The sequence below is a fragment of the Oncorhynchus tshawytscha genome, linkage group LG24 (assembly GCF_018296145.1).
Source record: "Oncorhynchus tshawytscha isolate Ot180627B linkage group LG24, Otsh_v2.0, whole genome shotgun sequence".
NCBI classification, from domain to species: Eukaryota; Metazoa; Chordata; class Actinopteri; order Salmoniformes; family Salmonidae; genus Oncorhynchus; species Oncorhynchus tshawytscha.
Genome location: NC_056452.1, coordinates 32,571,504 through 32,591,914, shown reverse-complemented (window position 1 = coordinate 32,591,914; position 20,411 = coordinate 32,571,504). Strand labels below are relative to the sequence as shown.

General features: G+C 49.4%; 1 protein-coding gene across 1 annotated transcript in view; it reads left to right on the top strand.

Annotated features, from left to right (window-relative positions):
• Positions 1-20,411, top strand: part of LOC112237455 (AT-rich interactive domain-containing protein 4B) — a gene marked incomplete in the record, with an annotated part of 163,348 nt that overhangs the window by 85,131 nt on the left and 57,806 nt on the right. Inside the window, 1 exon segment of the mRNA XM_042305692.1 lies at positions 18,055-18,131. Within this exon segment, the coding sequence (XP_042161626.1) occupies positions 18,055-18,131 (77 nt within the window).

The following is a 20,411-nucleotide window of genomic DNA, read 5'->3' as shown; positions in this document are numbered from 1 at the left end:
TCTCTGTACAGACCCCACTTAGCAGGAGAGGTCTCTGTACAGACCCCACTTAGCAGGGAGAGGTCTCTGAACAGACCCCACATAGCAGCCACACAGGGAGAGGTCTCTGAACAGACCCCACTTAGCAGGGAGAGGTCTCTGAACAGAACCCACTTAGCAGGGAGAGGTCTCTGTACAGACCCCACATAGCAGCCGCGCAGGGAGAGGTCTCTGAACAGACCCCACTTAGCAGGGAGAGGTCTCTGTACAGACCCCACATAGCAGCCACGCAGGGAGAGGTCTCTGAACAGACCCCACTTAGCAGGGAGAGTTCTCTGAACAGAACCCACTTAGCAGGGAGAGGTCTCTGTACAGACCCCACTTAGCAGGGAGAGGTCTCTGAACAGACCCCACTTAGCAGCCACGCAGGCAGAGAGAGGGGAGGTCTTTGAACAGACCCCACTTAGCAGGGAGAGGTCTCTGAACAGACCCCACTTAGCAGCCACGCAGGGAGAGGTCTCTGAACAGACCCCACATAGCAGCCACGCAGGAAGAGGTCTCTGAACAGACCGCACTTAGCAGCCACGCAGGCAGAGAGAGGGGAGGTCTTTGAACAGACCCCACTTAGCAGGGAGAGGTCTCTGTACAGACCCCACATAGCAGCCACGCAGGGAGAGGTCTCTGAACAGACCCCACTTAGCAGGGAGAGGTCTCTGAACAGACCCCACTTAGCAGGGAGAGGTCTCTGAACAGACCCCACTTAGCAGGGAGAGGTCTCTGTACAGACCCCACTTAGCAGGGAGAGGTCTCTGTACAGACCCCACTTAGCAGGGAGAGGTCTCTGAACAGACCCCACTTAGCAGGGAGAGGTATCTGTACAGACCCCACTTAGCAGGGAGAGGTCTCTGTACAGACCCCACTTAGCAGGGAGAGGTCTCTGAACAGACCCCACATAGCAGCCACACAGGGAGAGGTCTCTGAACAGACCCCACTTAGCAGGGAGAGGTCTCTGAACAGAACCCACTTAGCAGGGAGAGGTCTCTGTACAGACCCCACATAGCAGCCACGCAGGGAGAGGTCTCTGAACAGACCCCACTTAGCAGGGAGAGGTCTCTGTACAGACCCCACATAGCAGCCACGCAGGGAGAGGTCTCTGAACAGACCCCACTTAGCAGGGAGAGGTCTCTGAACAGAACCCACTTAGCAGGGAGAGGTCTCTGTACAGACCCCACTTAGCAGGGAGAGGTCTCTGAACAGACCCCACTTAGCAGCCACGCAGGCAGAGAGAGGGGAGGTCTTTGAACAGACCCCACTTAGCAGGGAGAGGTCTCTGAACAGACCCCACTTAGCAGCCACGCAGGAGAGGTCTCTGAACAGACCCCACATAGCAGCCACGCAGGAAGAGGTCTCTGAACAGACCGCACTTAGCAGCCACGCAGGCAGAGAGAGGGAGGTCTTTGAACAGACCCCACTTAGCAGGGAGAGGTCTCTGAACAGACCCCACTTAGCAGGGAGAGGTCTCTGAACAGACCCCACTTAGCAGCCACGCAGGCAGAGAGAGGGGAGGTCTTTGAACAGACCCCACTTAGCAGGGAGAGGTCTCTGAACAGACCCCACATAGCAGCCACGCAGGAAGAGGTCTCTGAACAGACCGCACTTAGCAGCCACGCAGGCAGAGAGAGGGGAGGTCTCTGAACAGACCCCACTTAGCAGGGAGAGGTCTCTGAACAGACCCCACTTAGCAGGGAGAGGTCTCTGAACAGAACCCACTTAGCAGGGAGGGTCTCTGAACAGACCCCACTTAGCAGGGAGAGGTCTCTGTACAGACCCCACTTAGCAGGGAGAGGTCTCTGAACAGAACCCACTTAGCAGGGAGGGGTCTCTGAACAGACCCCACATAGCAGGGAGAGGTCTCTGAACAGACCCCACTTAGCAGCCACGCAGGGAGAGGTCTCTGAACAGACCGCACTTAGCAGCCACGCAGAGAGAGAGAGGAGAGGTCTCTGAACAGACCCCACTTAGCAGCCAAACAGGGAGAGGTCTCTGCACAGACCCCACTTAGCAGCCACGCAGGGAGAGAGAGGAGGTCTCTGTACAGACCCCACTTAGCAGCCACGCAGGCAGAGAGAGGGAGGTCTCTGTACAGACCCCACTTAGCAGCCACGCAGGGAGAGAGAGGGAGGTCTCTGTACAGACCCCACTTAGCAGCCACGCAGGGAGAGGTCTCTGAACAGACCCCACTTAGCAGGGAGAGGTCTCTGAACAGAACCCACTTAGCAGGGAGAGGTCTCTGTACAGACCCCACTTAGCAGGGAGAGGTCTCTGAACAGACCCCACTTAGCAGCCACGCAGGCAGAGAGGGGGAGGTCTTTGAACAGACCCCACTTAGCAGGGAGAGGTCTCTGAACAGACCCCACTTAGCAGCCACGCAGGGAGAGGTCTCTGAACAGACCCCACATAGCAGCCACGCAGGAAGAGGTCTCTGAACAGACCGCACTTAGCAGCCACGCAGGCAGAGAGAGGGGGAGGTCTTTGAACAGACCCCACTTAGCAGGGAGAGGTCTCTGAACAGACCCCACTTAGCAGGGAGAGGTCTCTGAACAGACCCCACTTAGCAGCCACGCAGGCAGAGAGAGGGAGGTCTTTGAACAGACCCCACTTAGCAGGGAGAGGTCTCTGAACAGACCCCACTTAGCAGCCACGCAGGGAGAGGTCTCTGAACAGACCCCACATAGCAGCCACGCAGGAAGAGGTCTCTGAACAGACCGCACTTAGCAGCCACGCAGGCAGAGAGAGGGGAGGTCTCTGAACAGACCCCACTTAGCAGGGAGAGGTCTCTGTACAGACCCCACTTAGCAGGGAGAGGTCTCTGAACAGAACCCACTTAGCAGGGAGGGGTCTCTGAACAGACCCCACATAGCAGGGAGAGGTCTCTGAACAGACCCCACTTAGCAGCCACGCAGGGAGAGGTCTCTGAACAGACCGCACTTAGCAGCCACGCAGAGAGGGAGAGGAGAGGTCTCTGAACAGACCCCACTTAGCAGCCAAACAGGAGAGGTCTCTGTACAGACCCCACTTAGCAGCCACGCAGGAGAGAGAGGGAGGTCTCTGTACAGACCCCACTTAGCAGCCACGCAGGCAGAGAGGGGGAGGTCTCTGTACAGACCCCACTTAGCAGCCACGCAGGAGAGAGAGGGGAGGTCTCTGTACAGACCCCACTTAGCAGCCACGCAGGGAGAGGTCTCTGAACAGACCCCACTTAGCAGGGAGAGGTCTCTGAACAGACCCCACATAGCAGGGAGAGGTCTCTGAACAGACCCCACTTAGCAGGGAGAGGTCTCTGAACAGACCCCACTTAGCAGGGAGAGGTCTCTGAACAGACCCCACTTAGCAGCCACGCAGGCAGAGAGAGGGGAGGTCTCTGTACAGACCCCACTTAGCAGCCACGCAGGCAGAGAGAGGGAGGTCTCTGAACAGACCCCACTTAGCAGCCACGCGGGCAGAGAGAGGGAGGTCTCTGTACAGACCCCACTTAGCAGGGAGAGGTCTCTGAACAGACCCCACTTAGCAGCCACGCAGGCAGAGAGAGGGGAGGTCTCTGAACAGACCCCACTTAGCAGGGAGAGGTCTCTGAACAGACCCTACTTAGTAGCCACGCAGGCAGAGAGAGGGAGGTCTCTGTACAGACCCCACTTAGCAGCCACGCAGGCAGAGAGAGGGAGGTCTCTGTACAGACCCCACTTAGCAGCCACGCAGGCAGAGAGAGGGGAGGTCTCTGAACAGACCCCACTTAGCAGGGAGAGGTCTCTGAACAGACCCCACTTAGCAGCCACGCAGGCAGAGAGAGGGAGGTCTCTGAACAGACCCCACTTAGAAGCCACGCAGGCAGAGAGAGGAGGTCTCTGAACAGACCCCACTTAGCAGCCACGCAGGCAGAGAGAGGGGAGGTCTCTGAACAGACCCCACTTAGCAGGGAGAGGTCTCTGAACAGACCCCACTTAGCAGCCACGCAGGCAGAGAGGGGGAGGTCTCTGTACAGACCCCACTTAGCAGCCACGCAGGCAGAGAGAGGGGAGGTCTCTGTACAGACCCCACTTAGCAGCCACGCAGGCAGAGAGGGGAGGTCTCTGAACAGACCCCACTTAGCAGGAGAGGTCTCTGAACAGACCCCACTTAGCAGCCACGCAGGCAGAGAGAGGAGGTCTCTGAACAGACCCCACTTAGCAGCCACGCAGGCAGAGAGAGGGCAGGTCTCTGAACAGACCCCACTTAGCAGGGAGAGGTCTCTGAACAGACCCCACTTAGCAGCCACGCAGGCAGAGAGAGGGGAGGTCTCTGAACAGACCCCACTTAGCAGGGAGAGGTCTCTGAACAGACCCCACTTAGCAGCCACGCAGGCAGAGAGAGGGGAGGTCTCTGTACAGACCCCACTTAGCAGCCACGCAGGCAGAGAGAGGGGAGGTCTCTGAACAGACCCCACTTAGCAGCCACGCAGGCAGAGAGAGGGAGGTCTCTGAACAGACCCCACTTAGCAGCCACGCAGGCAGAGAGGGGGAGGTCTCTGAACAGACCCCACTTAGCAGCCACGCAGGCAGAGAGAGGGAGGTCTCTGAACAGACCCCACTTAGCAGGGAGAGGTCTCTGAACAGACCCCACTTAGCAGCCACGCAGGCAGAGAGAGGGAGGTCTCTGTACAGACCCCACTTAGCAGCCACGCAGGTAGAGAGAGGGAGGTCTCTGAACAGACCCCACTTAGCAGCCACGCAGGCAGAGAGAGGGGAGGTCGCTGTACAGACCCCACTTAGCAGCCATGCAGGCAGAGAGAGGGAAGGTCTCTGAACAGACCCCACTTAGCAGCCACGCAGGCAGAGAGAGGGGAGGTCTCTGAACAGACCCCACTTAGCAGGGAGAGGTCTCTGAACAGACCCCACTTAGCAGCCACGCAGGCAGAGAGAGGGGAGGTCTCTGTACAGACCCCACTTAGCAGCCACGCAGGCAGAGAGAGGGGAGGTCTCTGTACAGACCCCACTTAGCAGCCACGCAGGCAGAGAGAGGGGAGGTCTCTGAACAGACCCCACTTAGCAGGGAGAGGTCTCTGAACAGACCCCACTTAGCAGCCACGCAGGCAGAGAGAGGGAGGTCTCTGAACAGACCCCACTTAGCAGCCACGCAGGCAGAGAGAGGGGAGGTCTCTGAACAGACCCCACTTAGCAGCCACGCAGGCAGAGAGAGGGGAGGTCTCTGAACAGACCCCACTTAGCAGGGAGAGGTCTCTGAACAGACCCCACTTAGCAGCCACGCAGGCAGAGAGAGGGGAGGTCTCTGTACAGACCCCACTTAGCAGCCACGCAGGCAGAGAGGGGAGGTCTCTGTACAGACCCCACTTAGCAGCCACGCAGGCAGAGAGAGGGGAGGTCTCTGAACAGACCCCACTTAGCAGGGAGAGGTCTCTGAACAGACCCCACTTAGCAGCCACGCAGGCAGAGAGAGGGGAGGTCTCTGAACAGACCCCACTTAGCAGCCACGCAGGCAGAGAGAGGGCAGGTCTCTGAACAGACCCCACTTAGCAGGGAGAGGTCTCTGAACAGACCCCACTTAGCAGCCACGCAGGCAGAGAGAGGGGAGGTCTCTGAACAGACCCCACTTAGCAGGGAGAGGTCTCTGAACAGACCCCACTTAGCAGCCACGCAGGCAGAGAGAGGGGAGGTCTCTGTACAGACCCCACTTAGCAGCCACGCAGGCAGAGAGAGGGGAGGTCTCTGAACAGACCCCACTTAGCAGCCACGCAGGCAGAGAGAGGGGAGGTCTCTGAACAGACCCCACTTAGCAGCCACGCAGGCAGAGAGAGGGGAGGTCTCTGAACAGACCCCACTTAGCAGCCACGCAGGCAGAGAGAGGGGAGGTCTCTGAACAGACCCCACTTAGCAGGGAGAGGTCTCTGAACAGACCCCACTTAGCAGCCACGCAGGCAGAGAGAGGGGAGGTCTCTGTACAGACCCCACTTAGCAGCCACGCAGGTAGAGAGAGGGGAGGTCTCTGAACAGACCCCACTTAGCAGCCACGCAGGTAGAGAGAGGGGAGGTCGCTGTACAGACCCCACTTCGCAGCCATGCAGGCAGAGAGAGGGAGGTCTCTGAACAGCCCCCACTTAGCAGCCACGCAGGCAGAGAGAGGGGAGGTCTCTGAACATACCCCACTTAGCAGGGAGAGGTCTCTGAACAGACCCCACTTAGCAGCCACGCAGGCAGAGAGAGGGGAGGTCTCTGTACAGACCCCACTTAGCAGCCACGCAGGCAGAGAGAGGGGAGGTCTCTGTACAGACCCCACTTAGCAGCCACGCAGGCAGAGAGAGGGGAGGTCTCTGAACAGACCCCACTTAGCAGGGAGAGGTCTCTGAACAGACCCCACTTAGCAGCCACGCAGGCAGAGAGGGGGAGGTCTCTGAACAGACCCCACTTAGCAGCCACGCAGGCAGAGAGAGGGGAGGTCTCTGAACAGACCCCACTTAGCAGCCACGCAGGCAGAGAGAGGGGAGGTCTCTGAACAGACCCCACTTAGCAGGGAGAGGTCTCTGAACAGACCCCACTTAGCAGCCACGCAGGCAGAGAGGGGAGGTCTCTGTACAGACCCCACTTAGCAGCCACGCAGGCAGAGAGAGGGGAGGTCTCTGTACAGACCCCACTTAGCAGCCACGCAGGCAGAGAGAGGGAGGTCTCTGAACAGACCCCACTTAGCAGGGAGAGGTCTCTGAACAGACCCCACTTAGCAGCCACGCAGGCAGAGAGAGGGGAGGTCTCTGAACAGACCCCACTTAGCAGCCACGCAGGCAGAGAGGGGGAGGTCTCTGAACAGACCCCACTTAGCAGGGAGAGGTCTCTGAACAGACCCCACTTAGCAGCCACGCAGGCAGAGAGAGGGGAGGTCTCTGAACAGACCCCACTTAGCAGCCACGCAGGCAGAGAGGGGGAGGTCTCTGAACAGACCCCACTTAGCAGCCACGCAGGCAGAGAGAGGGGAGGTCTCTGAACAGACCCCACTTAGCAGCCACGCAGGCAGAGAGAGGGGAGGTCTCTGAACAGACCCCACTTAGCAGCCACGCAGGTAGAGAGAGGGGAGGTCTCTGAACAGACCCCACTTAGCAGCCACGCAGGCAGAGAGAGGGGAGGTCTCTGAACAGACCCCACTTAGCAGCCACGCAGGTAGAGAGAGGGGAGGTCTCTGAACAGACCCCACTTAGCAGCCACACAGGCAGAGAGAGGGGAGGTCTCTGAACAGACCCCACTTAGCAGCCACGCAGGTAGAGAGAGGGGAGGTCTCTGAACAGACCCCACTTAGCAGCCACACAGGCAGAGAGAGGGGAGGTCTCTGAACAGACCCCACTTAGCAGCCACACAGGCAGAGAGAGGAGGTCTCTGAACAGACCCCACTTAGCAGCCACGCAGGCAGAGAGAGGGGAGGTCTCTGAACAGACCCCACTTAGCAGCCACGCAGGTAGAGAGAGGGGAGGTCTCTGAACAGACCCCACTTAGCAGCCACGCAGGCAGAGAGAGGGAGGTCTCTGAACAGACCCCACTTAGCAGCCACGCAGGCAGAGAGAGGGGAGGTCTCTGAACAGACCCCACTTAGCAGCCACGCAGGTAGAGAGGGAGGTCTCTGAACAGACCCCACTTAGCAGCCACACAGGCAGAGAGAGGGAGGTCTCTGAACAGACCCCACTTAGCAGCCACGCAGGCAGAGAGAGGGGAGGTCTAGTTAAGGTTTCTGCATACATAGGTTTGGTTTGCTGCTATCAGAACTCGGCCCGGTGAGGTAAAAATCTGTGTTTGCATACTTCCTATTGCCTGGCTACCCAGACTTCTTGCTGTGACCAAATGTTATGCCACGCCCACTTCTTCTTCCCAATGAGTCTGGATCAAATCAAATCAAATCTTATTTGTAGACCTTACAGTGAAATGCTGAATACAACATGTGTAGTAGACCTTAGAGTGAAATGCTGAATACAACAGGTGTAGTAGACCTTACAGTGAAATGCTGAATACAACAGGTGTAGTAGACCTTACAGTGAAATGCTGAATACAACATGTGTAGTAGACCTTAGAGTGAAATGCTGAATACAACAGGTGTAGTAGACCTTAGAGTGAAATGCTGAATACAACAGGTGTAGTAGACCTTACAGTGAAATGCTGAATACAACAGGTGTAGTAGACCTTACAGTGAAATGCTGAATACAACAGGTGTAGTAGACCTTACAGTGAAATGCTGAATACAACATGTGTAGTAGACCTTAGAGTGAAATGCTGAATACAACAGGTGTAGTAGACCTTAGAGTGAAATGCTGAATACAACAGGTGTAGTAGACCTTACAGTGAAATGCTGAATACAACAGGTGTAGTAGACCTTACAGTGAAATGCTGAATACAACATGTGTAGTAGACCTTAGAGTGAAATGCTGAATACAACAGGTGTAGTAGACCTTAGAGTGAAATGCTGAATACAACAGGTGTAGTAGACCTTACAGTGAAATGCTGAATACAACAGGTGTAGTAGACCTTACAGTGAAATGCTGAATACAACATGTGTAGTAGACCTTAGAGTGAAATGCTGAATACAACAGGTGTAGTAGACCTTACAGTGAAATGCTGAATACAACATGTGTAGTAGACCTTAGAGTGAAATGCTGAATACAACAGGTGTAGTAGACCTTAGAGTGAAATGCTGAATACAACATGTGTAGTAGACCTTACAGTGAAATGCTGAATACAACAGGTGTAGTAGACCTTACAGTGAAATGCTGAATACAACATGTGTAGTAGACCTTAGAGTGAAATGCTGAATACAACAGGTGTAGTAGACCTCACAGTGAAATGCTGAATACAACAGGTGTAGTAGACCTTACAGTGAAATGCTGAATACAACATGTGTAGTAGACCTTAGAGTGAAATGCTGAATACAACAGGTGTAGTAGACCTTAGAGTGAAATGCTGAATACAACAGGTGTAATAGACCTTACAGTGAAATGCTGAATACAACAGGTGTAGTAGACCTCACAGTGAAATGATGAATACAACAGGTGTAGTAGACCTTACAGTGAAATGCTGAATACAACAGGTGTAGTAGACCTTACAGTGAAATGCTGAATACAACAGGTGTAGTAGACCTCACAGTGAAATGCTGAATACAACAGGTGTAGTAGACCTTACAGTGAAATGCTGAATACAACAGGTGTAGTAGACCTCACAGTGAAATGCTGAATACAACAGGTGTAGTAGACCTTACAGTGAAATGCTGAATACAACAGGTGTAGTAGACCTTACAGTGAAATGCTGAATACAACAGGTGTAGTAGACCTTACAGTGAAATGCTGAATACAACAGGTGTAGTAGACCTTACAGTGAAATGCTGAATACAACAGGTGTAGTAGACCTCACAGTGAAATGCTGAATACAACAGGTGTAGTAGACCTCACATTGAAATTCCGAATGCAACAGGTGTAGTAGACCTTACAGTGAAATGCAGGTGTAGTAGACCCCACAGTGAAATGCTGAATACAACAGGTGTAGTAGACCTCACAGTGAAATGCTGAATACAACAGGTGTAGTAGACCTTACAGTGAAATGCTGAATACAACAGGTGTAGTAGACCTCCCAGTGAAATGCTAAATACAACAGGTAGACCTTGCAGTGAAATGCTGAATACAACAGGTGTAGTAGACCTCACAGTGAAATGCTGATACAACAGGTGTAGTAGACCTCACAGTGAAATGCTGAATACAACAGGTAGACCTTACAGTGAAATGCTGAATACAACAGGTGTAGTAGACCTCCCAGTGAAATGCTAAATACAACAGGTAGACCTTACAGTGAAATGCTGAATACAACAGGTGTAGTAGACCTTACAGTGAAATGCTGAATACAACAGGTGTAGTAGACCTCACAGTGAAATGCTGAATACAACAGGTGTAGTAGACCTTACAGTGAAATGCTGAATACAACAGGTGTAGTAGACCTTACAGTGAAATGCTGAATACAACAGGTGTAGTAGACCTCACAGTGAAATGCTGGATACAACAGGTGTAGTAGACCTCACAGTGAAATGCTGAATACAACAGGTGTAGTAGACCTCACAGTGAAATGCTGAATACAACAGGTGTAGTAGACCTTACAGTGAAATGCTGAATACAACAGGTGTAGTAGACCTTACAGTGAAATGCTGAATACAACAGGTGTAGTAGACCTCACAGTGAAATGCTGAATACAACAGGTGTAGTAGACCTTACAGTGAAATGCTGAATACAACAGGTGTAGTAGACCTCACAGTGAAATGCTGAATACAACAGGTGTAGTAGACCTCACAGTGAAATGCTGAATACTACAGGTAGACCTTACAGTGAAATGCTGAATACAACAGGTGTAGTAGACCTTACAGTGAAATGCTAAATACAACAGGTAGACCTTACAGTGAAATGCTAAATACAACAGGTGTAGTAGACCTCACAGTGAAATGCTGAATACAACAGGTGTAGTAGACCTCACAGTGAAATGCTGAATACAACAGGTGTAGTAGACCTTAGAGTGAAATGCTGAATACAACAGGTGTAGTAGACCTCACAGTGAAATGCTAAATACAACAGGTGTAGTAGACCTCACAGTGAAATGCTGAATACAACAGGTGTAGTAGACCTTAGAGTGAAATGCTGAATACAACAGGTGTAGTAGACCTCACAGTGAAATGCTGAATACAACAGGTGTAGTAGACCTTACAGTGAAATGCTGAATACAACAGGTAGACCTTACAGTGAAATGCTAAATACAACAGGTGTAGTAGACCTCACAGTGAAATGCTGATACAACAGGTGTAGTAGACCTCACAGTGAAATGCTGAATACAACAGGTGTAGTAGACCTCACAGTGAAATGCTGAATACAACAGGTAGACCTTACAGTGAAATGCTGAATACAACAGGTGTAGTAGACCTCCCAGTGAAATGCTAAATACAACAGGTAGACCTTACAGTGAAATGCTGAATACAACAGGTGTAGTAGACCTCACAGTGAAATGCTGAATACAACAGGTGTAGTAGACCTCACAGTGAAATGCTGAATACAACAGGTGTAGTAGACCTCACAGTGAAATGCTGAATACAACAGGTGTAGTAGACCTCACAGTGAAATGCTGAATACAACAGGTGTAGTAGACCTCACAGTGAAATGCTGAATACAACAGGTGTAGTAGACCTCACAGTGAAATGCTGAATACAACAGGTATAGTAGACCTCACAGTGAAATGCTGAATACAACAGGTGTAGTAGACCTCACAGTGAAATGCTGAATACAACAGGTGTAGTAGACCTCACAGTGAAATGCTGAATACAACAGGTGTAGTAGACCTCACAGTGAAATGCTGAATACAACAGGTGTAGTAGACCTGAATACAACAGGTGTAGTAGACCTCACAGTGAGATGCTGAATACAACAGGTGTAGTAGACCTTACAGTTAGATGCTGAATACAACAGGTGTAGTAGACCTTACAGTGAAATGCTGAATACAACAGGTGTAGTAGACCTGAATACAACAGGTGTAGTAGACCTTACAGTGAAATGCTGAATACAACAGGTGTAGTAGACCTCACAGTGAAATGCTGAATACAACAGGTGTAGTAGACCTTACAGTGAAATGCTGAATACAACAGGTGTAGTAGACCTCACAGTGAAATGCTGAATACAACAGGTGTAGTAGACCTCACAGTGAAATGCTGAATACAACAGGTGTAGTAGACCTTACAGTGAAATGCTGAATACAACAGGTGTAGGTAGACCTCACAGTGAAATGCTGAATACAACAGGTGTAGTAGACCTTACAGTGAAATGCTGAATACAACAGGTGTAGTAGACCTCACAGTGAAATGCTGAATACAACAGGTGTAGTAGACCTCACAGTGAAATGCTGAATACAACAGGTGTAGTAGACCTCACAGTGAAATGCTGAATACAACAGGTGTAGTAGACCTCACAGTGAAATGCTTACTTACAAGCCCTTAACCAACAATGCAGTTTTAAGATACAGTACAGAGTCAATGTGGAGGCTATATACAGGGGGTACCGGTACAGAGTCAATGTAGAGACTATATACAGGGTGTTACGGTACAGAGTCAATGTGGAGGCTATATACAGGGTGTTATGGTACAGAGTCAATGTAGAGGCTATATACAGGGTGTTATGGTACAGAGTCAATGTGGAGGCTATATACAGGGTGTTATGGTACAGAGTCAATGTGGAGGCTATATACAGGGTGTTATGGTACAGAGTCAATGTGGAGGCTATATACAGGGTGTTACGGTACAGAGTCAATGTGGAGGCTATATACAGGGGTACCAGTACAGAGTCAATGTGGAGGCTATATACAGGGTGTTATGGTACAGAGTCAATGTGGAGGCCATATACAGGGGTAGCGGTACAGAGTCAATGTGGAGGCTATATACAGGGGTACCAGTACAGAGTCAATGTGGAGGCTATATACAGGGTGTTATGGTACAGAGTCAATGTGGAGGCTATATACAGGGTATTATGGTACAGAGTCAGTGTGGAGGCTATATACAGGGGGTACCAGTACAGAGTCAATGTGGAGGCTATATACAGGGTGTTATGGTACAGAGTCAATGTGGAGGCTATATACAGGGTGTTATGGTACAGAGTCAATGTGGAGGATATATACAGGGTGTTATGGTACAGAGTCAATGTGGAGGCTATATACAGGGGTACCGGTACAGAGTCAATGTGGAGGCTATATACAGGGTGTTATGGTACAGAGTCAATGTGGAGGCTATATACAGGGGGGTACCGGTACAGAGTCAATGTGGAGGCTATATACAGGGTGTTATGGTACAGAGTCAATGTGGAGGCTATATACAGGGGGTACCGGTACCGAGTCAATGTGGAGGCTATATACAGGGTGTTATGGTACAGAGTCAATGTGGAGGCTATATACAGGGTGTTACAGTACAGAGTCAATGTGGAGGCTATATACAGGGTGTTATGGTACAGAGTCAATGTGTAGGCTATATACAGGGGGTACCGGTACAGAGTCAATGTGTAGGCTATATACAGGGGTACCGGTACAGAGTCAATGTGTAGGCTATATACAGGGGGTACTGGTACAGAGTCAATGTGGAGGCTATATACAGGGGGTACCGGTACAGAGTCAATGTGGAGGCTATATACAGGGTGTTATGGTACAGAGTCAATGTGTAGGCTATATACAGGGTGTTATGCCAGGTTCCTCTGTGTAAAAGTAACTGGGACAGATTTGGGTTGCCAGGTTCCTCTGTGTAAAAGTAACTGGGACAGATTTGGGTTGCCAGGTTCCTCTGTGTAAAAGTAACTGGGACAGATTTGGGTTGCCAGGTTCCTCTGTGTAAAAGTAACTGGGACAGATTTGGGTTGCCAGGTTCCTCTGTGTAAAAGTAACTGGGACAGATTTGGGTTGCCAGGTTCCTCTGTGTAAAAGAAACTGGGACATATTTGGGTTGCCAGGTTCCTCAGTGTAAAAGAAACTGGGACATATTTGGGTTGCCAGGTTCCTCAGTGTAAAAGTAACTGGGACAGATTTGGGTTGCCAGGTTCCTCTGTGTAAAAGAAACTGGGACAGATTTGGGTTGCTAGGTTACTCTGTGTTATATAAACTGGGACAGATTTGGGTTGCCAGGTTCCTCTGTGTAAAAGAAACTGGGACAGATTTGGGTTGCTAGGTTACTCTGTGCAATAGAAACTGGGACAGATTTGGGTTGCTAGGTTACTCTGTGTTATATAAACTGGGACAGATTTGGGTTGCCAGGTTCCTCTGTGTAAAAGAAACGGGGACATATTTGGGTTGCCAGGTTCCTCTGTGTAAAAGTAACTGGTACAGATTTGGGTTGCCAGGTTCCTCTGTGTAAAAGAAACTGGGACAAATTTGGGTTGCCAAGTTCCTCTGTGTAAAAGTAACTGGTACAGATTTGGGTTGCTAGGTTCCTCTGTGTGAAAATAACTGGGACAGATTTGGGTTGCCAGGTTCCTCTGTGTAAAAGAAACTGGGATATATTTGGGTTGCCAGGTTCCTCAGTGTAAAAGTAACTGGGACAGATTTGGGTTGCCAGGTTCCTCAGTGTAAAAGTAACTGGGAGAGATTTGGGTTGCTAGGTTCCTCTGTGTAAAAGTAACTGGGACAGATTTGGGTTGCCAGGTTCCTCTGTGTAAAAATAACTGGGACAGATTTGGGTTGCCAGGTTCCTCTGTGTAAAAGTAACTGGGACAGATTTGGGTTGCTTGGTTTCTCTGTAATAGAAACTGGGATATTTGAGTTTCCAGAATCCTCTGTGCAATAGAAACTGGGACAGATTTGGGTTGCTAGGTTACTCTGTGTAATAGAAACTGGGACAGATTCGGGTTGCTAGGTTACTCTATGCAATAGAAACTGGGACAGATTTGGGTTGCTAGGTTACTCTGTGTTATATAAACTGGGACAGATTTGGGTTGCCAGGTTCCTCTGTGTAAAAGAAACGGGGACATATTTGGGTTGCCAGGTTCCTCTGTGTAAAAGTAACTGGTACAGATTTGGGTTGCCAGGTTCCTCTGTGTAAAAGAAACTGGGACAAATTTGGGTTGCCAAGTTCCTCTGTGTAAAAGTAACTGGTACAGATTTGGGTTGCTAGGTTCCTCTGTGTGAAAATAACTGGGACAGATTTGGGTTGCCAGGTTCCTCTGTGTAAAAAAAACTGGGATATATTTGGGTTGCCAGGTTCCTCTGTGTAAAAGTAACTGGGACAGATTTGGGTTGCCAGGTTCCTCTGTGTAAAAGTAACTGGGACAGATTTGGGTTGCCAGGTTCCTCTGTGTAAAAGTAACTGGGACAGATTTGGGGTTGCTTGGTTTCTCTGTAATAGAAACTGGGATATTTGAGTTTCCAGAGTTCCTCTGTGTAAAAATAACTGGGACAAATTTGGGGTTTCCAGGTTCCTCTGTGTAAAAGTAACTGGGACAGATTTGGGTTGCCAGGTTCCTCTGTGTAAAAGTAACTGGGACAGATTTGGGTTGCCAGGTTCCTCTGTGTAAAAGTAACTGGGACAGATTTGGGTTGCCAGGTTCCTCTGTGTAAAAGTAACTGGGACAGATTTGGGGTTGCTAGGTTACTCTGTGTAATAGATACTGATATCCTCTGTTTAGACCACCACCCAAGGACAATGGGTCTAATTCCAGTAGTCAACCCAAAACAACGGCGCCGCAGAAGGGGCAGACGAAGCGGCCACCTGGTCAGGCTCTGTAGACGTGCACATTGCCCAACGCTCCCGAGTATACTAACAATCTCTGCTTCACAGGAACATGGCTCTCTCGGGATATGTTGTTGGAATCGGTTCAGCCACCGGGCTTCTCCATGCATCGCGCCGACACCTCTCTGGAAAGAGGAAGGGCAAGGGTGTATGCTTCATGATTAACGACTCATGGTGTAATCATAACAACATACAGGAACTCAAGTCCTTCTGCTCACCTGACCTAGAATTCCTTACAATCAAATGCCAGTCATTTTACCTACCAAGGGAATTCTTATCTGTTATAGTCACAGCTGTGTACATACCCCCTCAAGCAAACACCAAGACGGCCATCAAGGAACTTCACTGGACTGTATGCAAACTGGAAACCATACATCCTGAGGCTGCATTTATTGTAGCTGGAGATTTCAACAAAGCAAATTTGAGAACAAGGTAACCTAAATTCTATCAGCATATTGATTGCACTACGCGCAGGGGTAATACACTCGACCACTGCTACTCTACCTTCTGCGATGCATACAAAGCCCTCCCCCGCCCTCCCTTCGGCAAATCCGACCACGACGCCATCTTGCTCAGACCGTCTTATAGGCAGAAACTCAAACAGGATGTACCAGTGACGAGAACGAGTCAACGCTGGTCTGACCAATCGGAAGCCACGTTTCAAGATAGATCACGCGGACTGGAATATGTTCCGGTCAGCCTCAGAGAACAACATGGACCTATACGCTGACTCGGTGACACATCACTGGACACGTTTATAAAGAAGTGTATTGGAGATGTTGTACTCACTGTAACTATTAAAACCCTAACCAGAAACCATTGTTGGATGGCGGCATTCACGCAAAATTGAAAGCATGAACCATGGAAAGATGTCTGGGAATATGGCTGAATACACACAGTGTAGTCATTCTCTTCCGTCTGCTGTCCCCAAATGCTTGAAGATGTCCACCATTGTTCCTGTACCCAAGAAGGCAAAGATAACTGAACTAAATGACTAGCACTTACTTTGTAATCATGAAGTGCTTTGAGAGACTAGACAAGGATCATATCACCTCTACCTTACCTGCCACCCTAGACCCACTACAGTTTGCATTCCGCCCCAACAGGTCCACAGACGATGCCATCGGCATCACACTACACACTGCCCTATCCCAACTGGACAAGAGGGATACCTATGTAAGAATGCTGCTCATTGACTATAGCTCAGCATCCAACACCCTCCAAGCTCATCATCAAGCTGGAGGCCCTGGGTCTCAACCCCGCCCTGTGCAAGTGGGTCCTGGACTTTCTGAGGTGAAGGTAGGATACAACATCTCCACTTCGCTGATCCTCAACACTGGGGCCCCACAAGAGTGTGTGCTCAGCCCCCCCTGTACAGCCTACAGGGAGAAGGTGAGGGCACTGGTGTCAGGAAAATAACCTCTCACTCACCATCAACAAAACAAAGGAGATGATCGTGGATTTCAGTAACAGCAGAGGGAGCAGCCCCATCCACATCGACGGGACAGTAGGTGGAAAGACAAACTGAATTGGTCCACCCACACAGACAGCGTGGTGAAGAAGGCACAGCAGAGCCTCTTCAACAACAAGGTTGCCACAAGAAAAGGGCAACCTTGTGTACTTTAACCATTTGTACATTGTTACAACACTGTATATATATACAGTGCCTTGCGAAAGTATTCGGCCCCCTTGAACTTTGCGACCTTTTGCCACATTTCAGGCTTCAAACATAAAGATATAAAACTGTATTTTTTTGTGAAGAATCAACAACAAGTGGGACACAATCATGAAGCGGAACGACATTTATTGGATATTTCAAACTTTTTTAACAAATCAAAAACTGAAAAATTGGGCGTGCAAAATTATTCAGCCCCTTTACTTTCAGTGCAGCAAACTCTCTCCAGAAGTTCAGTGAGGATCTCTGAATGATCCAATGTTGACCTAAATGACTAATGATGATAAATACAATCCAAAGTTTTATATCTTTATGTTTGAAGCCTGAAAAGTGGCAAAGGTCGCAAAGGGGGCCGAATTCAAGGGGGCCAATACATTATATATAAGGCACTGTATATGTATAATATGACATTTGTAATGTCTTTATTGTTTTGAAACTTCTGTATGTGTATTGTTTACTGTTAATTTTTATTGTTTATTTCACTTTTGTATATTATCTACCTCACTTTGGGGTTTGTGTGGATACTGAGGGGGTTTGTGTGGATACTGATGGGGGTTTGTGTGGATACTGATGGGGGTTTGTGTGGATACTGATGGGGGTTTGTGTGGATACTGATGGGGGTTTGTGATACTGATGGGGGTTTTGTGTGGATACTGATGGGGTTTTGTGGATACTGATGTTTTTGTTGTCGATACTGAGGAGGGTTTGTGTGGATACTGATGGGGTTTTTGTGGATACTGATGGGGGTTTGTGTGGATACTGATGGGGGTTTGTGTGGATACTGATGGGGGTTTGTGTGGATATTGATGGGGGTTTGTGTGGATACTGATGGGGGTTTGTGTGGATATTGATGGGGGTTTGTGTGGATACTGATGGGGGTTTGTGTGGATACTGATGGGGGTTTGTGTGGATACTGAGGAGGGTTTGTGTGGATACTGAGGAGGGTTTGTGTGGATACTGATGGGGGTTTGTGTGGATACTGATGGGGGTTTTGTGTGGATACTGATGGGGGTTTGTGTGGATACTGATGGGGGTTTGTGTGGATATTGATGGGGGTTTGTGTGGATACTGATGGGGGTTTGTGTGTCTGTTTGTTTCAGCAACACAGTGCTGAGGAAGGACGTAACGGTGATGGACACAGACTCTCCACCTAAAGCTGACGCAGGGCTCAAGCAAGGTGAGTTAACACTTTGCACAGAGGAGGGAGGAGGAGGGAGGGGAGGGAGGGAGGTGAAGGAGAGGGAGGAGGAAGGAGAACGAGGAGGGAGGGGAGGGAGGACGGAGGAGAAGGGAGAGGGAGAAGGAGGAGGAGGGAAGAGGATGGAAGAGGAGGAAGGAGGAGGAGGAGGTAGGAGAAGGAAGGAGGTCCTCTAGCATAGAGAAACCGCCTGGGACCACCTGAGGCTCAGTCGGTAGAGCATGACGCATGCAATGCCAAGGGTTGTTGGTTTGATTTCTGCTGGGGCCACATACAGTGGGGCAAAAAAGTATTTAGTCAGCCACCAATTGTGCAAGTTTTCCCACTTAAAAAGATGAGAGAGGCCTGTAATTTTCATCATAGGTACACTTCAACTATGACAGACAAAATGAGGGAAAAAAATCCAGAAAATCACATTGTAGGAACTTTAATACATTTATTTGCAAATTATGGTGGAAAATAAGTATTTGGTCAATAACAAAAGTTTATCTCAATACTTTGTTATATACCCTTTGTTGGCAATGACAGAGGTCAAACGTTTTCTGTAAGTCTTCACAAGGTTTTCACACACTGTTGCTGGTATTTTGGCTCATTCCTCCATGCAGATCTCCTCTAGAGCAGTGATGTTTTGGGGCTGTTGCTGGTTAACACGGACTTTCAACTCCCTCCAAAGCAACAGCTCCAAAACATCACTGCTCTAGAGGAGATCTTGGTTCCTTCCCTATATATGTCACTCCCTTTGGTTCCTTCCCTATATATGTCACTCCCTTTGGTTCCTTCCCTATATATGTCACTCCCTTTGGTTCCTTCCCTATATATGTCACTCCCTTTGGTTCATTCCCTGTATATGTCACTCCCTTTGGTTCCTTCCTGTATATGTCACTCCCTTTGGTTCATTCCCTGTATATGTCACTCCCTTTGGTTCCTTCCCTGTATATGTCACTCCCTTTGGTTCCTTCCCTATATATGTCACTCCCTTTGGTTCCTTCCCTATATATGTCACTCCCTTTGGTTCCTTCCCTATATATGTCACTCCCTTTGGTTCCTTCCCTATAAATGTCACTGCCTTTGGTTCCTTCCCTATATATGTCACTCCCTTTGGTTCCATCCCTATATGTGTCACTGCCTTTGGTTCCTTCCCTATATATGTCACTCCCTTTGGTTCCTTCCCTATATATGTCACTCCCTTTGGTTCCTTCCCTATAAATGTCACTCCCTTTGGTTCCTTCCCTATATATGTCACTCCCTTTGTCTCCTTCCCTATATATGTCACTCCCTTTGGTTCCTTCCCTATATATGTCACTCCCTTTGGTTCCTTCCCTATATATGTCACTCCCTTTGTCTCCTTCCCTATATATGTCACTCCCTTTGTCTCCTTCCCTATATATGTCACTCCCTTTGGTTCCTTCCCTATATATGTCACTCCCTTTGGTTCCTTCCCTATAAATGTCACTCCCTTTGGTTCCTTCCCTTCCCTATGTCACTCCCTTTGTCTCCTTCCCTATATATGTCACTCCCTTTGGTTCCTTCCCTATATATGTCACTCCCTTTGGTTCCTTCCCTATATATGTCACTCCCTTTGGTTCCTTCCCTATATATGTCACTCCCTTTGGTTCCTTCCCTATATATGTCACTCCCTTTGGTTCCTTCCCTATACATGTCACTCCCTTTGTCTCCTTCCCTATATATGTCACTCCTTTTGGTTCCTTCCCTATATATGTCACTCCCTTTGGTTCCTTCCCTATATATGTCACTCCCTTTGTCTCCTTCCCTATATATGTCACTCCCTTTGTCTCCTTCCCTATATATGTCACTCCCTTTGTCTCCTTCCCTATATATGTCACTCCCTTTGGTTCCTTCCCTATATATGTCACTCCCTTTGGTTCCTTCCCTATATATGTCACTCCCTTTGGTTCCTTCCCTATATATGTCACTCCTTTGTCTCCTTCCCTATATATGTCACTCCCTTTGGTTCCTTCCCTATATATGTCACTCCCTTTGGTTCCTTCCCTATATATGTCACTCCTTTGGTTCCTTCCCTATATATGTCACTCCTTTGTCTCCTTCCCTATATATGTCACTCCCTTTGTCTCCTTCCCTATATATGTCACTCCCTTTGTCTCCTTCCCTATATATGTCACTCCCTTTGGTTCCTTCCCTATATATGTCACTCCCTTTGGTTCCTTCCCTATATATATCACTCCCTTTGGTTCCTTCCCTATATATGTCACTCCCTTTGTCTCCTTCCCTATATATGTC